Raw genomic sequence first — 16,244 nt, forward strand, 5'->3', positions numbered from 1 at the left:
GGTCTATTTTGGCAGGACTTAAGTATGATATGCCATTCATTTCTTCTTAAGCAGTGCCCAGTGTTTCCTTAACCATTAACTCCTCCTTTCATCCCTTTTTCTTGCCTAATAAAGTTATTTTACTCATCAAATATCTGTTTAGTCTTTTAATCCTCTAATGCCCATTTTTTCCACCTTCAACTAACTACTCTGCACACCTGATGTACTCATACATATACAACAATACACACACACCTACACACACAAACACACACTTGCACACATGTATAATAAATGTAACTGAATGCCGAGGGCTTCCTAGCTCAGAAGCTTCAGTGGATTTGATAGGTTTTTCGTCAACTTTAAGTCCTAATTGTAGATGCTTGTTTTTTTACACTATTTAGTAAGATACAAGAATATAAATTTACTTAATGATGATGATTCAGAATTGTGTTCCAATCTGCTCTGCAGATAGATGATTTTTATAAACTGTGCATGCAAAGCTGTACAAACAAAATCGGGGTGAATGCATGGCGAGACCCTATAGAATGTTTTCATTAATCAAAAACAATTAGCCTAAAAATATAAGCCTTGCCTTGTGACATTGCTAATTGGACTCTGGAGGACTGGCAAAATGTAATGTGGTCTGATGTGTCATGGTTCCAGTTATTACGGGCTGATGGTAGGGTTTGGGTGTGGCTGAGACCACATGAGGCCATGGACCCCAGTTGTCAACAAGACAACATGCAGGCTGGTGTTGGCTCCAAAATGGTGTGGGGTGTATTCATGTGGCATGGATTGGGTCCACTGGTCCGCCTGAACATGTAATTGACTGGTAAATGCTACATTGCATTGCTTGATGACTATATGTAGCCCTTCATGGACTTCATGTACCACCACAACAATGGAATTTTCCAGCAGGATAATGCATCATTTCATTGGTCCCAAGTTGTCCAGAATTGGCTCAAGGGGCATTTTGGAGAGTTTTGACTAAAGTTGTGACCATCCCATTCCCTTGACATGAACCCAACCAAGCAAGATCCTGCACCCACAAATATCAGGGAGCTGTGGTAAGCTGTTTAAATGGTATTGGTCAACATTTCTCTAGAGATCTTCCGTCCACTTGTGGAATCAATAACACATCCAGTTGTTGCACTCTGCTTGGCTAGAGCGGGTCCTACTGTGAGGTTCTGGTTTTGTTGTGGGTGATAATGTGGCAAAACAAAAAGTCCGGGTATAGCACTAAAGTGCACTTGGGAACTGTAGTGAGGCAAATTGGAAAAAGTCCAGGTAGTGATAACAGAAGGCAGTCCAGTATTCCAGGTTTTGTGAGGCTGAAATGAAAGTGCAGGCTGAAGAAAATAATGTCCAGAGGAATGCAAGTGGAGGCAAGGTGCAGGATAACAGCTGACACAGGCACTCAGGCAAGGCAGAGGTAACGGAGGAGGCAGGAGAATCCAGCGGGCTGGAACAGGCAGGGTGAAGCAGGCTAGGTAATGATCCCAACAGACAGGTGAACAAGTACAGGAACTCTCAGCTCTCACTGAGAAACACGTGCACTGGAAATGAAAAGGAAGCTCTGCACTCCCTTAAATACCCAGTGCTGCACTGTGACAGGCTAGAGAGAGCATGTGACACACCAGGATAGGGCAACTAGGTCACAAGTCCAGAGGCAAGTGGCGGCGCCCATGCCAGAACGGAACGGAAACACCACCAGGCCTAACCAGACCAGAGTGACAGTATGCCCGCACAGGACTACGCAAAGCCAATGCACCCCACCAGACACCAGCGCCACCGCCAGATGCTCCTCGCCATAGCATCCTCACAGTTATCACCTGCCGGCCGGCATGCCGAGAAACCCTGGTCATGACACCTACATGATACTAGGCATCTATCCCATGACTTTTATATAATCGAAATGGAATATCCTGCACTCACACCCTTCTTATATTATTTCAAATGGGATGCCACCAGAATCTAACAAAATTGAAATATATATATTTAATTCCTGTGTCCAATTTTCTGGACCAGGGCAGCTCTCCAATCATCATGCATATAAAAAAACAGAAATTTACTTTATTGTCATATTCAGACACAGTCTTATCACAGTGTAAAATTTTTACAGTCATATCTGTCGACGTTTCGGTTCATGTTGAACCTTTATCAAGACCGACTACCAAAAGCAACATTTTCTAAAACATGTAGTTGACAACATATCTCTGCACATTGTCATCTAGCGTAGACATCAGATAGCTGAACTCGGATAATGCCAATTGTCTGTGCCCGCCAACAACGAGTGTGTATACTGTATGTGTGTATATATATATATATATATATATATATATATATATATAGTAAGGGAAAGTAACAGGCGGCACTCGAACCAAATAGAAAAAATTAAACGGAAGCTCCGTAGTACCAGTCAACGTTTCAATTCTATTCAAAGAATTTTCATCAGGACATAACAAATAAAGCAATGAACACTTACCTATATAACCTCCACCAAGAACCCCTAAGTGAAAGTGCTGAACGGACCTCACTCCCTGACGCTCGTCAGCGCCGTCCGGCATGCAGTCGCGGCGGGGCCGACATCATCAGTTTGCGCCCGGTTGCTAGGTGACAGTAAAGAGATGTGTAATAGAGTACCCACACCAAGAGGCGGACTGCCTATTCTGTATAGCATAACAGAATAGACAAGAGAGCAATAACAACAGTGTCACAGTTAGCAGGAAATGGAATGGAAACTAAACCATAACGGAGATAACCGCATAGGAACCAATGGTAATACATAGTCATACACAGGCACTAAGAGCATCAAAATTACACGAGGAATAGGCAAACATATTATAGAATAAATACCAGCTCGCTAACATCCAAAAGTAGAGCTGAAAAATATCAAAATGTATTATTCAACTAAAAGTCATATATTCATAGCCTTAGAAACTCATGCAAAAGTTAAATAAAGCAGTTAAGCAAACACTGCTCATTTAACCCCTTAGGACTCAGGATCTCCAACTTGTAAATCCAGCGCGCTTCTTTTTGTAGCAGCAACTTTGATCTATCACCCCCTCGATGATGCTCAGGGATGTGATCGATCATTTTATGTCTCAGGGAGCTAAGACTATGTCTCGCATCCCTGAAATGCTTAGCAACAGGCTGATCCGATGTTCTGCCTTCTATTGCTAGACAGATGGCACTTCAATGGAGTGCCATCCTCTCTTTAAACTGATGGGTAGTCTTTCCAATATAGAGTAATCCACACGGGCAGTGAATTAAATATATCACAAATTTGCTGGTACAGGTAAGTATGTGATGAATCTTGATCTTCCTTCCCGTCAGCGGATGAGGAAACGTGTCTCCGGTCTCCAAAAAACTGCATGTTGTACAGTTTAAACATCGATAATTACCCGTTTTTTTGGACAGAAAATGACCTGGTTTTTTTAATGTTAAGTCCCAGCCAGTAATATCGGTCCTAACAACCCAAGCTTTAATATTTTTAGCTCTTTTGTAACAGGGAACTAGTGTAGTGTTCTTAAGCAATGGTAGTTCATCTTCATGGTTAATAAGAGGCCAGTGTCTTTTTGCTGTTCTAATAATCTCTGTACTCGCTGTAGAAAATTGGTTAATGAACAGTATGGGTTTTTCTTTAGATTGTCCAATCGATTTTTGCAATAACTTTGATCTTGGGATATTCAAAGCCTTTGTTCTCGCAGCTAAAAGAACTGCAGTAGAGTATCCTCTCTGTAAAAAATGGTTGTGCATCACATCCATTTGTTTTTTCTCCTCCTCCTCCTCATCATCACAGATGCGTCTTACTCTTACAAACTGTGAGAAAGGTAAACCTCTTTTTAGAGCCTTAGGGTGATGACTAGATGCAGATAATAAAGTATTACAATCTTTAGGTTTGTTGTAAATAGTTGTACATAATTTGCAACCCTTCTGTGTCACAGCTACATCCAGAAAGTGGACATATTCATTACTAATCTCATATGTAAACTTTATGTTAGGGTCACTATCGTTGACTTGAGACATAAAAGTCCTGAATTCACTATCTGTACCATACCATAAAAGAAAAATATTGTCTATGTACCATTTGTAAAAGATGATTTTTGCCGCTACTGTGAAGTCACTAAAGAAGAAATCCTTTTCCAGGGAGAACATGAAGGCATTGGCATACGCCGGTGCCACGCAAGATCCCATGGCACAACCTTGTTGTTGAATGAAAAATTCTCCATTAAAGATGAAGAAGTTGCGTGTCAGCACCAAGCGTAACAAAGTTAGAAAAAAGTCCGCATCAGGGCCACAGTAGTTACTATTGTTTGTAATCAACCACTTCATTGCCTCAATTCCCCTGTCATTCGGAATGCTAGTATAGAGGCTGACTACGTCAATTGTTACCATATAGAACACCAGGGGTAGAAATTTTAAATCTTTCAGATCATTCAGAAGCATTGTTGTATCCTTCAAGAAGGTTTTTTCACTTTGTATCACCGGCTGGTGATACATATCCAAAAATTCGGAGATATCATAATATAGAGAATCTCTAGCTGATATTATCGGTATACCAGGAGGCTGGGCACTATTCTTATGCAATTTCGGGAGTAGGTAAAAAATAGGTACCCTGGGCGACCCCTGTAATATATATCATACAGCCTAATTGTACTCCAAACTGTATTCCATTCAAATTCAGGGAATGATGCTGGTTACAAAATATTTCATTTATTTGTCAATACGGCCAAGTGTGTCAAATTTAAGACAAACTTTTTTTTGTCTATTTCCAGGTGCTTATTAACTGATATCCCTGGGTGTGGTCCTGTTTCTTTATGTCAGGACCCATAGTCATGTTTAAAATGTGTGCAAGCTTGAGCCAAAGGTGGCAGACCAAGATCATTTATCTGAGAATCAGTGTAGGCAGGCCTGTAGCTAAGGTAGTGCGGCCGGTACCATGGCACAGGACACCTCAGGGCAGGGGGCGTTGTTTGGGCCTGTCAAATTTCTGTTTATTATCATTCTCACTTGTAACTTCCTCTAATTTCATCCCCAGCATCTCCTGGCCTCTCCTATCTCTTCCCTGGCCCTTCCCCATGAAGCCATGGCCCTTTTTTGAGTGCATTATGTCCCTTTGAAAAATGAGGCGGATGCCAATGCTATATATATATATCTATCATACAGCCTAATTTAACTCCGAACTGTATTTCATTCAAATTCAGGGAATCTTGCTGGTTCCAAAATATTGCAATTATTTGTCAATACTGCCAAGTGTTTCAAAGTCTCTCCTCCTGGCCAGTCCCTACACTGACTCACAAAAATATTTGCCACCAGGTATCAATAAGATTTGAGACACAAACTATGTTTTTGCATGGGTTTAGGACTGCTAGCTCATTGGCTTAAATTAGTCGCAAGTCTCTGTCATTAATTGTTTTTTGGGTGGACCTACTGTTGATGTCAATTGTTTGGCAATGGCTTTTTTGATACATGCACAGTACATTTTTGAAAATCTCATTTGAGAAGTGGTATTATACACTCTTGCGACTTGGTACATTATAATGCGGATGGACGCAGACACACCACCTCTATGGAAAAACGATAGGTGTGTGTGGATACATCTGTAAACATTTTCTTTTGGAATGCAATTGATTTACCACACATCACAGACTCCTGTGCAGACTCCTTGATTGCCCCAGTTACAGAAGAAGAGGTATAGTTATAGTCACTTTAAAATCTACAGGGCCAGATTGTCTAAGCGGGGAATTTTACAAGGTTTTCAAAAACTTCTTGGTAGCACCATTGACCCAGTTTTATATTGTTTTGATCCCAACTAAACAGAGACACTTGGGGGTAAATTTACTAAGAATCGTGTTGGTCCCGATTTGTATTTTCAAGTGAAAATATAACTTTTTTGCAAATCAGGAATTTACTATAATTAAACTTGGGTGATTTGTGGTAGTTGAAATCAGGTGGTTTACTGCCGCTAATTCAGCCGTTTTTTGCAATAGAAATGAGATCACCATCGGCTCTATTCGGAAGTACTTTTCACTGAATTATGCCTTAATCGGGAATTTACCATTATTCGTTTTGCTCAATTCGGCCATTTTACACTCAAATCAGGGACTCAATAGAAGTTTTAAATGCACCACCTACAGAGCTGCAAGTTGCATTCCAACATACACAAATCAGTTTGATTTGTGTATGTTTATGAATGGCTAGTGTGTTGCAAGGGTTAATTTTAAAGAAAAAATTTACGTGAGGTCCCCCCTAAACAGAACCAGTCCGGGACTTTCATTGCTAGTCCTGGTTGTCTAAGTATAGGGAAAAAAATGCGTAGGGTTCCACCACTGTACTTACTACAACCAGCTCTGGGAACCAGTCCTGGTTCTGGAATTACAGGGGAAAAAAATGAGTAAAAAAATTTAATTCCCGGAACCAGCACCCGTATCCTGTCTAGCGGGTGGCTGATGCCACAGCCAGGAAAGCTCTTTCATCGGGCCCCCCAGCCACAGCATCAGTCCTAACCGCTGTTCAGCCCAGGCCAGGGATCCCTTGGGACAAGGGGTGCCTCTTGTCCCAAGGGATCCCTTGGGACAAGAGGCACCCCTGGTCTAGGCTGATAGCCCCAGGCTATCAGCCTAGACATGGGGTGCTTCTTCAGGGCACCCCTGGTCTAGGCTGATAGCCTGGGGCTCTCCCCGTGACCCAGTGGTGGGTGACAGGTTGATAGTGTAGGTGTTGTGTAAAAAAGTAGAAGTATCAAAATTGTCTTTACAGTCAAACTGCAGGTTCCAGCAAGCCTCCCCTGCATGCTTGTACTTGGAGAGCCACAAGTACCAGCATGCGGGACATTAAGGGCCCGCTGGTACCTGTAGTTCACCTGTAAAGAAATGTCTAAAAACACAAAACACACACACTTAAAGTAGTTTTATTACATAGTTACACACACACATACTCACCTACATTGCCAGGAGTGGTCCACTTGTCCAAAGTAGGTATTCAAAGTCTTCTTAAAACAAAATTACGAAAATCCCGATCCACGCAACAAATAACCTGGATGGTTGTTATTTCCTTAATGAAACACTCAGACGCGGCTTCTGCCTTTGCAGAGCTGTATCTGAGCGTTCATTGGCTGAGAAAGGTCAGCCCCCACCTCTCTCAGCCATGAACGCTCTCCTCTATTGAAGTCAATGGTGGGAACTGCATAATAAACTTTAGTAACCTTGCGGCTCTCCATTTAATTAAAATAGGAAAAAGTTAATTTCTTCATTTCTCTGAATGTGTTTTTATGCAGGTTTCTGCGATTCTAGCTAGTCACTTCAACGGTAGTACCACAGTTATCATTGGAGTGGCTCCTTCACAATCAAAGCTCTCATTTGATCCAATGCTGCTTCTCACAGGACGTACTATAAAAGGTGCTTTTTTTGGAGGTATGTAAAGGTGATTTGTAACTGCAACTGAGAAATGTTACATAAGATACCTTCCATTTTGCCATGTTGCATTACACATACATGGTCGTCAATAATTCTAAACACAAACATGCATACCTGCAGACAGACATACCTCTATACAGGGGCTTCTTGCAGAAAAAGGCACATAAGGCCTGATTCAGACCCACTCGCGAGCGGCTGTCCGCTCGCAAGTGGGTCGATGGTGTGCACTGCGCATGCGCATGACGGAGGGAGCTCCGTCGTGCACATGCGCGAGACGCGATGAGCGAAGGACTTTCCTTCGCTCGTAGTGCCTGATCAAAGGGGGCGTGCTGTCGATGTTGATTGACAGCACGCCCTTTTGCTGGGCGTGCCGGGTGCGTGCCTGCCAGTCGGAGGCGTTCCCAAGGGAACGCCTACCGTCAGAAGCCGGCCCCACTGACATCACTAGTGATGTCAGTGGGAGTGATTTTGGCTCTGATAGAGCCAAAATCACTCCAGGGCTTATGGTAGAAAACCCCGACCACAGGCTTCTGCTCGCACTGGCGATGGTCGCGATGGTCAAGACCATCGCGACCATCATCCTGCACGCTCGTATAGGCTGTGGGTGGTGACCCACAGCTATACAAGCGTCCAGGAGGACGCTCCATAATTATGGAGGTGGGCCCTGATTCAGAGCGAGCGCTCTGGTCAGAGCGTCCGGCTCTGAATCAGGGCCATAGTGCAACAAACTTTTTATGCAATCCATTTTTTTTTAAAAAATGTTAAATAGGGGTGTAAGAAGATATTACTGGGCCTATAGAAAGATTTTTAAGCCACTCTAACTCTGTATAGTACTTTTGATGCTAAATGATACGTCAAAATGGTATAAATTAAGGACTTCATTAAAAGATTTTTAAAGCTTCCCCTTCAACTAATTTTATGGTTTTGGTCCTGGATTTTTTTTTTTTTTATAAATATTGGGCTTGTTTTTGTTACTACAGTATTATTTACCTTAATAATATAAATTTCTAGTCATTTTGAATCAATTTAGACCACCTCACAGCTGACAATATTGTTCACCAATATTGGTCAAAGGCTGGCTGGATAAACTAAGCAAAAGTGCAGCAGTACAAACACACAGCAGTTTAAAAGACTATAGCACATCTATGAAACATTGTAGCCAAGCAGTGGCAGGTAGATTGGCAATATAATAAACTATACAACCCTATAGAAATATTTGTTTTCATTCATCAAAAACTAGATCAGAGGCCAGTACAGGGAAATGGAGGTGAAGTATATATGTAGTGGAAGAGAGGTAATCAACTGATTAATTGATTTTGACTGCTCAATTTAAAATGTACTGTAATATGAGATGTAGCCTTGTTTTGCAGCAACTGAAAATGTATTGCCATGTTCATACAGATGTGTCCTGCTACATCTTTGGCGATCATTCTACAAATGTGCGCAAGCATCGTGCTATGCAATTACCCACAGCAGCATATGCTACACTATGATGTGCACTGTGATCACACCATGCATTCCTATGGAGGTGTGGGTGAAAACACAGTGCGCATATCCGCTTGCGGGCACATGCCTCATACCATGCATGTCGCGATTTGCTGAATATGTAGCAAAGATGTAGCAGGACACATCTGTATTACTGAATAACACTAACGTAAATATGCTCCATAATTATATTTATGTTTGTGAGGTACCACATTATTTCTAGTTAAAAATGTATTGCAAATTAGTAATGTATTAGAACAATAACCAATAAAAAGTTTTATCTATGCAAAAAAGGCTATCACCAATGCCCCACCAAAAAACAGCCCACAATAAAAAGAAAAGCGGTGCAAGATGGTATTGTCCTTGGGCCTTAATTATGTTGTATATTAACAAGGACTTGCACAGTTAATAAACCAAGCACACAATTTATTGTACATTTTTTTACACAGAGCTCCTAGTATAAGGGTGGAACCCTAATGATGTTATAATAGTTTTTTTTGTTTATAAAAAAGTGCCCCAGTAGATACAGTGCTTCGGTCTACTCCCATTTTATTTTCTGTGTCACACAGTGCACCTTTAACACAGCGCTCTAATGATGCCTCACAGTAATGCAGCCAGCCCACAGTACACAAGTACACAGTGAACACTGCAGCTGCCTCCCTGAACATCCTGAGGAAGCTTCGGTAAGTGCTGTCAATCCCAGTGCTTTTGGCTCCACCCCCTCTGCATGACATAATGTTGTCAGGCACTCAGGGGTTGTCGCTGGCACAGGGCACAGAAAAGTACTGTTATGATGCTGGGTCAGAGCATGTTCAATGTGATTAGTAGGGGGAGGGGGCTTGTACTGCACATCCTAATTTTAAACGTTATAAGAGGTGCTACCATGCTGAGACTTGTAGTACCTTGCAGGGGACAGAGAATGCAGGTGCACACTCAAAATACTAAGAACAATGAAAGTCAAAATGATAGTCAATGGAACGGGGCAGAGGTACCTAGAGTGTGCACCTGCATTATTTGTCCTCTGTATTGTACTACAAGTCTCAGCATGGTAGCACCTCTTATTATGTTTAAACTTAGGGTGTGCAGTCCAAGCCCCCTCCCCCTTTACACTGTATTTGTGTATATATTGTACACTTGAAGGCTGAGACTCCTTCTGCTTGGTATTTGCACCCCACCCATCTTCTCTTAGATGTTTTTAATCAGCAAAGGTTCCTACATTGCTTTCTACATATTAGAATGGGCACTATTATAGGTAAGACCTGGATATATTGACACAATATGTTAGTATTAGGGATGTTAGGGACCCATCTTATGGGGTTCATCTTGATGCGGTGGCATACCTCCCAACTTTTGTACTCTTAGAAGTGGAACACGCGCACATGGCCAAAGAGGGGGCAGGGCTTTGCTAGAATGGGTGTGGCCTCTCAGAAACGAGGAGAACACTCGCGGCAACCCCCCTTTATGTCACTATAGGGGGTTGCCCAGCACTCTCTGAGATTCTGGGCTACCCCCAGGCTATGCAGAGCAGCGGTATGTGCTCTCCCCAACTTCCCCCCCACCGCAGGATACTGCGGCCCACGGGTGGGACATCGGGATAGTCCCAGAAAAACAGGACTGTCCCACTGAATGCGGGACAGTTGGGAGGTATGCGGTGGATAAGAACTTCACTTATATCACCTTGTTAATTGTAGTGTTTATTAGGATTATTTTTACCATCTTGGGTTACTCACAAATCCTGCAGTAGTTACCTCCTCTTATCAACTTCAAATGTTAATTCTTCTGGACAGTTCCTGAAACCCCACAAGAGCCCAATTTCAGGTAATGCTCCTCCTCCTCCTAGTATGAGAAAAGAACTGCCTCCAATTAACAGCATAAGCCTTTCCACCTACTTGGAGGGAGGGACAGTGGGAAGTTGGGAATATACCTACATATGACAGGGATCTCCTATGTGGCTATCCCCTGCCATCAGCTTCTGCATGAAAGTCTGCCACAGTATGACACAGTTTAGCTATCATGCACTATGTCAAAAGATACATAAAAGATAAAAGATACAAAAGAACCATAAAAAAGACATCACCATCATCCCATTTAATAGTTTTTTTGCAAAACCATTGACCATCAGTGGCAAACCATCAATGCTGTTAACTATTAAAGGTTGACGGTCATCCCTTCCATGTCACTACTCCTCTTCTTGTCTTCTGCTGCTCCTTGCTGAGGTTACTCCTTTTGCTCTAGTTCCATTGTAGCTGATGCTCCTCTTCTGAGCTCATGCAGTTCCATCAGGACATAGCACCAGGCCATCTAGAAGTCTCTCTAATCATGCCCGCATCACTGACCTATCTGCTGCCATTCTGCCCAAATTGATTTTCCAATACATATACATAAATAAACAATGAACAAGTTACCTCTAATAATAGTGTACCTAGTGTGTAGTGACAAAGGGTCACATATTCTTTAAAACTGACTTTTTTTCTATAACTATCCTACCTGCAACAATATGCAGCTGACTGTACAGTAGCTATGGCTTTCTGCACCCCTTTTTTGTAGTTATTGTACAAAAGTCTATGTTTTGCATTGGTACTCCCAATTTTTTATTGATTTCCCTAGATAAGGGGGTTACTTATGTAAAAATGTAATTTGCACCAAATGCCATTTTTTACAGCTTCACAGCACTTTATTGTGCTTTATTTCTAGGTTTTAAGAGTAAAGATTGTGTTCCTCAACTAGTCTTAGATCTGATGGCAGGCAAGTTTAAAGTGGATACATTGATCTCTCACAAATTGCCTTTTAAAGAAATAAATAAAGGATTTGATCTTCTGCGCAAAGGTGAAAGGTATGTTTAGTGTTTGTTCTTAAGAAAATTATATAAAACAGTATATTTTTGATAAATATATACTATGGGTCTCATTTAGTCTTGAACTAAACTCAAACACACAGTCACAAAACTCCATATTGCATTACTATACCTCACAACATTCCAATTTTGGAATTTGGGACACATTCAGTTGGGGCATGCCTGTGACCTATAAGGGCGTGGTAACATCATTACCCAGGTTATAACACATGAATGTGCAGCAACCCGGGTTACTGTGCAGTGTGAAAGGGCCAGGTCGAAATAACCCGGGATGAGATCATCTCCAAGCGGTGGCTCGGCACTTGATGACGGTGATGTTTTCGATCCGGCAATCTGCCAGGTCGGGCCGCCAGTCTGAAAGGGGTCTCAGCTGGGTCACACCCAAGGTGGACCTTGAAAATCCTGGGTTTGACCCGGCATGGCGATGTGTAAGGGGCATAACTCTGTTTTTCAATAAAACCATGCATACAGATGCACCCAGTTACATTGTGACCGATCATGCCACAAATGTGTGCATGCCATGTGATTCCCCGCACCTGCATACGCTAGAGTGTGCTATGGGGCACACTGCGATCGCACAATGCTTTCCTATGGAGGCGCAGGTGCGATCGCAATGCGTGTATCCGCTCGCAGCAAGGATGTAGCTTGGCATATCTGTGTATTGGGTATGTCCAGACAAATTTCTAACAGTCTGAAGAAATGTGATATGTAACCAGTACCTCACTGGTAATGTGTAGTTAGTACTCACTGTCATATTTTCCCACCTCCACCTCCTTTACCCTGCAGGACAGAAGTGCTGATACCTGGGCTCAGTGATAAGTTTTCTCTTCTTGTTTGTATGATTTGCATATCTGTTTTCATGAAGATCCAATATAAAACATTTATTAACAAATATGCATGATGAAGGCACTTTACTGTGTAAATAAATTCTCATTTAATGTTTACCCAACATGAAAAAATATTCAGTAGCCCATATGCATGAGGAGAGATCTGTAACATGTACTCTTGAAGGAAATCTACCAAGATGACCCAGTCAGGAACACTTTTAGACAATTTAAATCTCAGGCAAATTGGTAAATGCCACCCGTTTGTCTTGCAAAGATACTGTCTTGGATGCAAAAGGTTCACAAATAAGTGCAAAGATATCAAGTATCACCATACAGCTTGGGCTCATTGTTTTTTTTCACTTTGATCTCTACACAGCCAACTCCTATTTTTTTTGCCAACCCAATAATTTTTCTGCCTGTAAAGTTGAGCACAGTGTTTACATGAGAGCTGGATAGAATCACATGTCAGAGCCGAGCAAGGTGTTTAAACATGTTGGTTTTTGCTCTTATCCTTCACCACTATGAACATAATCCTGGCAGTATTGGTTTACAGCAGCTGCTTGATCTGGGAATTATTAATATATCACTGGAAGGGCATCTGTACAAAGAGTCTCTTTACACTTTTAAGCAGTAAAGAGATAATAATACACCCTTTAATTACACTAGTTATGCGCTGTTACTTGGCCAAGCTGCTTGAGAATCTGAACCAGAAATGACTCATTGGAAAATATAGCTAGTTTAAACTAGATTGCAAAACCTTGAACGACTCCTAAACTCTCCATCATACAGCACTAGGATGAAAACACATGCGGGATGCAGTTTTGGGAGTTGTAATTAAGAGACTGGATCAGTGCAGTTACTGTTTCCATAAAATAACACTCACGACTAAGAGGAGAGACAGAGCAGTGTGTCCCAGAGGCTCTGTTTCACCGACCCAAAACATTGACATGGCTGTTGACTATGTAGACTATGAGCTATTCTCTGTTATGTAGTACAGTATACATGTAATTATAGACTGGTGCAAAGTCTTATTTATGGTACACTGCAAAACAGTAGCTATATGCCAGAGAAACACACAGTTAATATGTGAAAAGTTCCCGACCAGTGACACAATACTACCGAGACTACAGCTTCATGGATATCACATTTAGTAAGTTTAAGAATTACATTTGAAGATAAAAAGCATTGAGAGACATTCAGTGTCAATAACAGGCTTTACACTACATGTACCATATCACCCCCATAATGGCAAATGCACGCAATGGAGGCAGAAAAATTTGAAAGAAGAGAGTTTACCCCTATATTGATCCTAACACAAGGACACACATGCAGGGAGTCTCCTCTTTCATACAATGTGCTCACCAGACAATAGGCCTGATTCAGCAAGGATCGCAATTGTAAAGTTGCACGCAGACAGCTTTGCAATTGCGATCCTTGCAATAATGCAAATGCGGCAGGAGGTGTATGACACCCCCTGCTGTATTTGTGATCCCAGCACTGCGACAGTGGACGCTGGCTGGGTTCACCATCGCTACCATCAGTGGTCAATGGTCACGCTGGTAGAAGGCACTGGACAGCATGACAACTGAGTAAGCCTCAGCTTACTCAGACTGGCCAGCTTGCGAGCCCAGCAGACTGCGTACATCCACGCAGACGCTTGGCTAGCCACTCCTGGAAAAAGGGTGGACATGCCCTGTTTCCGGGAATGCCGGCTGCCCCCGCACTGCCCCTTAAATGTCTCTGCCTGTCAATCAGGCAGAGGCATTCAAGGGCTTGCATGCGATTGAGCAGGACCCATTCTACACACTCGCAGTTTTCACGATAATCAGGATTCTGTATTCAGCAGTGCACTTGCATGCACTGCTAAATCAAGCTCAATGACTTAACCACTTGCCTGGCATGGTCGTATCAGATACGACCATACCAGACTGGGCTTTCCCTGACATGGTCGTATGTGATACGACCAGTCAGGAAAGCTCTGTGGGCGGCTGCTGGAAAATAATTTTCTAGCAGCCGCCAATCACAGAGGGACCTCCTGGTCCCTCTGCACACTGTCCCTCCCCGTGGGCCCAAAGAAGGCGCACCCACTCCCGACAGCAGCCCGGCGGCTGCTGACAGGGCAGAGAAGGCAGCGCTGATAGCGCTGTCCTTCTCTCCCTACCCCTCCGGAGAGCAGCCGCCGACAGGGCAGAGAAGGCAGCGCTGATAGCGCTGTCCTTCTCTCCCTCCTACCCCACTAGCAGCAGCCCGGCGGCTGATGGCAGAGCAGAGCAGCCGCTGGGCAGAGAAGGACAGCGCTATCAGCGCTGTCCTTCTCTCTCCCTCCAACCCCACTAGCAGCAGCCTGGCGGCTGCAAACTTGACAGAGCAGCCGCCGGGCAAACAGAAGGTAGCGCTATCAGCACTGACCTTTTCTCTGCCCCCACCCCACTGTCCTGCCAGTGGCTGCAAATAGTAGAGGGAGCAGCCGCTGGCCAAAGAGCCAACCCCTCCTCTCCCTCCTCTCCCTCCTCCATGTTTGCAAGCCCCACCCCACATATAAACGCAAAGCCCTAGATGTATGTGTATGTATATTATATATATTATTTACATATATATACATATATATATATATATATATACACATACACGCTGTGTATGTTTGTGTATATATATATATACACACACACTATATATATGTGTGTGTGTATATATATATATATTGTGTGTGTATATATATATATATATATATATATATATATATATATATATGTATATATATATATATATATATATATATATATACACACACATACACACACGTGTGATCTATACACATGGATATATACATATACTGTGTATATACAGTGTATATATATATATATATATTATGTATATATATATATACACATATATATATAGTGTGTGTGTGTATGTATATATATATATATATATATATATATATTGTGATAGGATCACTGGTAAAGTGGTCTGTGGCAGGTACATTTGTCCCAGATTCCTGTCTTTTGTGTTTTAAACCCCCAGGAGAAAGCCTGCAGTGTAGCAGGCTTGAGTTTCGGCTTTTTGAAAAGCTGGTTTGGGACCTGGGGGTTGTGGGTGAGACGAGAGGGAGGGCTCCACCCACGGCCACTCCAGGTTTTGGTTCTCGCAGCCTGGTAACAGGCTTGTTAGTTTTCCACCTGAGAGTGGCCAATATAAGCCTAGTGTGTTTAGGGCTGAGTGTCTCACCTGGGAGAGCAGGCAGGGAGTTTGCTCAGAGACACTTGAAAGACCTATTTGTGAGTACTGTGCTGTGCTTTGTTGCAGGCGAGGGCATTAGGCCCTGCCAGGCTCTGGTAGTGAGGGAACTACCTGTGAAGTTAGTGCCCCGACAGGGCTAGGATTTATATTTATGTTTTCTTTATATTTCTGTCATTGTACAATAAAGACTGGCGCCGACCAGCTTGTACTTGCATCCAGACTGGTGTGCTGCTTCCCTGCTGCTGTGTGTGTGTGTAAGGAAGGAGTCCTCTACCCAGGAGAGGGACCCCCTAACCTAACTGTGTCACAATATGGTGGAGAATGCAGGCAACCACACACACTGAAGTTGCAGCAAGAGGAAAACTTTCCATTTAAAAATTAAAGGGACAGACACCCAATTTGTGAGTGTGGAAATAACACTGTGTCCTTGGAGTCCCA

The 16,244-nt window shown here is 42.7% G+C and overlaps 1 protein-coding gene across 1 annotated transcript in view; it reads left to right on the plus strand.

The window, feature by feature from the left end:
- The window catches only part of LOC148481544 (alcohol dehydrogenase 1-like), a 127,824-nt gene that overhangs the window by 53,047 nt on the left and 58,533 nt on the right, over nt 1-16,244 (plus strand). Inside the window, exons 7-8 of the mRNA XM_088453270.1 lie at nt 7,262-7,397; nt 11,580-11,718. Of these exons, the coding sequence (XP_088309396.1) occupies nt 7,262-7,397; nt 11,580-11,718 (275 nt within the window). The remainder of the gene's footprint in view (nt 1-7,261; nt 7,398-11,579; nt 11,719-16,244) is intronic.

Source organism: Taudactylus pleione, unplaced genomic scaffold, assembly GCF_031769625.1.
Source record: "Taudactylus pleione unplaced genomic scaffold, aTauple2 ptg000574l, whole genome shotgun sequence".
NCBI classification, from domain to species: Eukaryota; Metazoa; Chordata; class Amphibia; order Anura; family Myobatrachidae; genus Taudactylus; species Taudactylus pleione.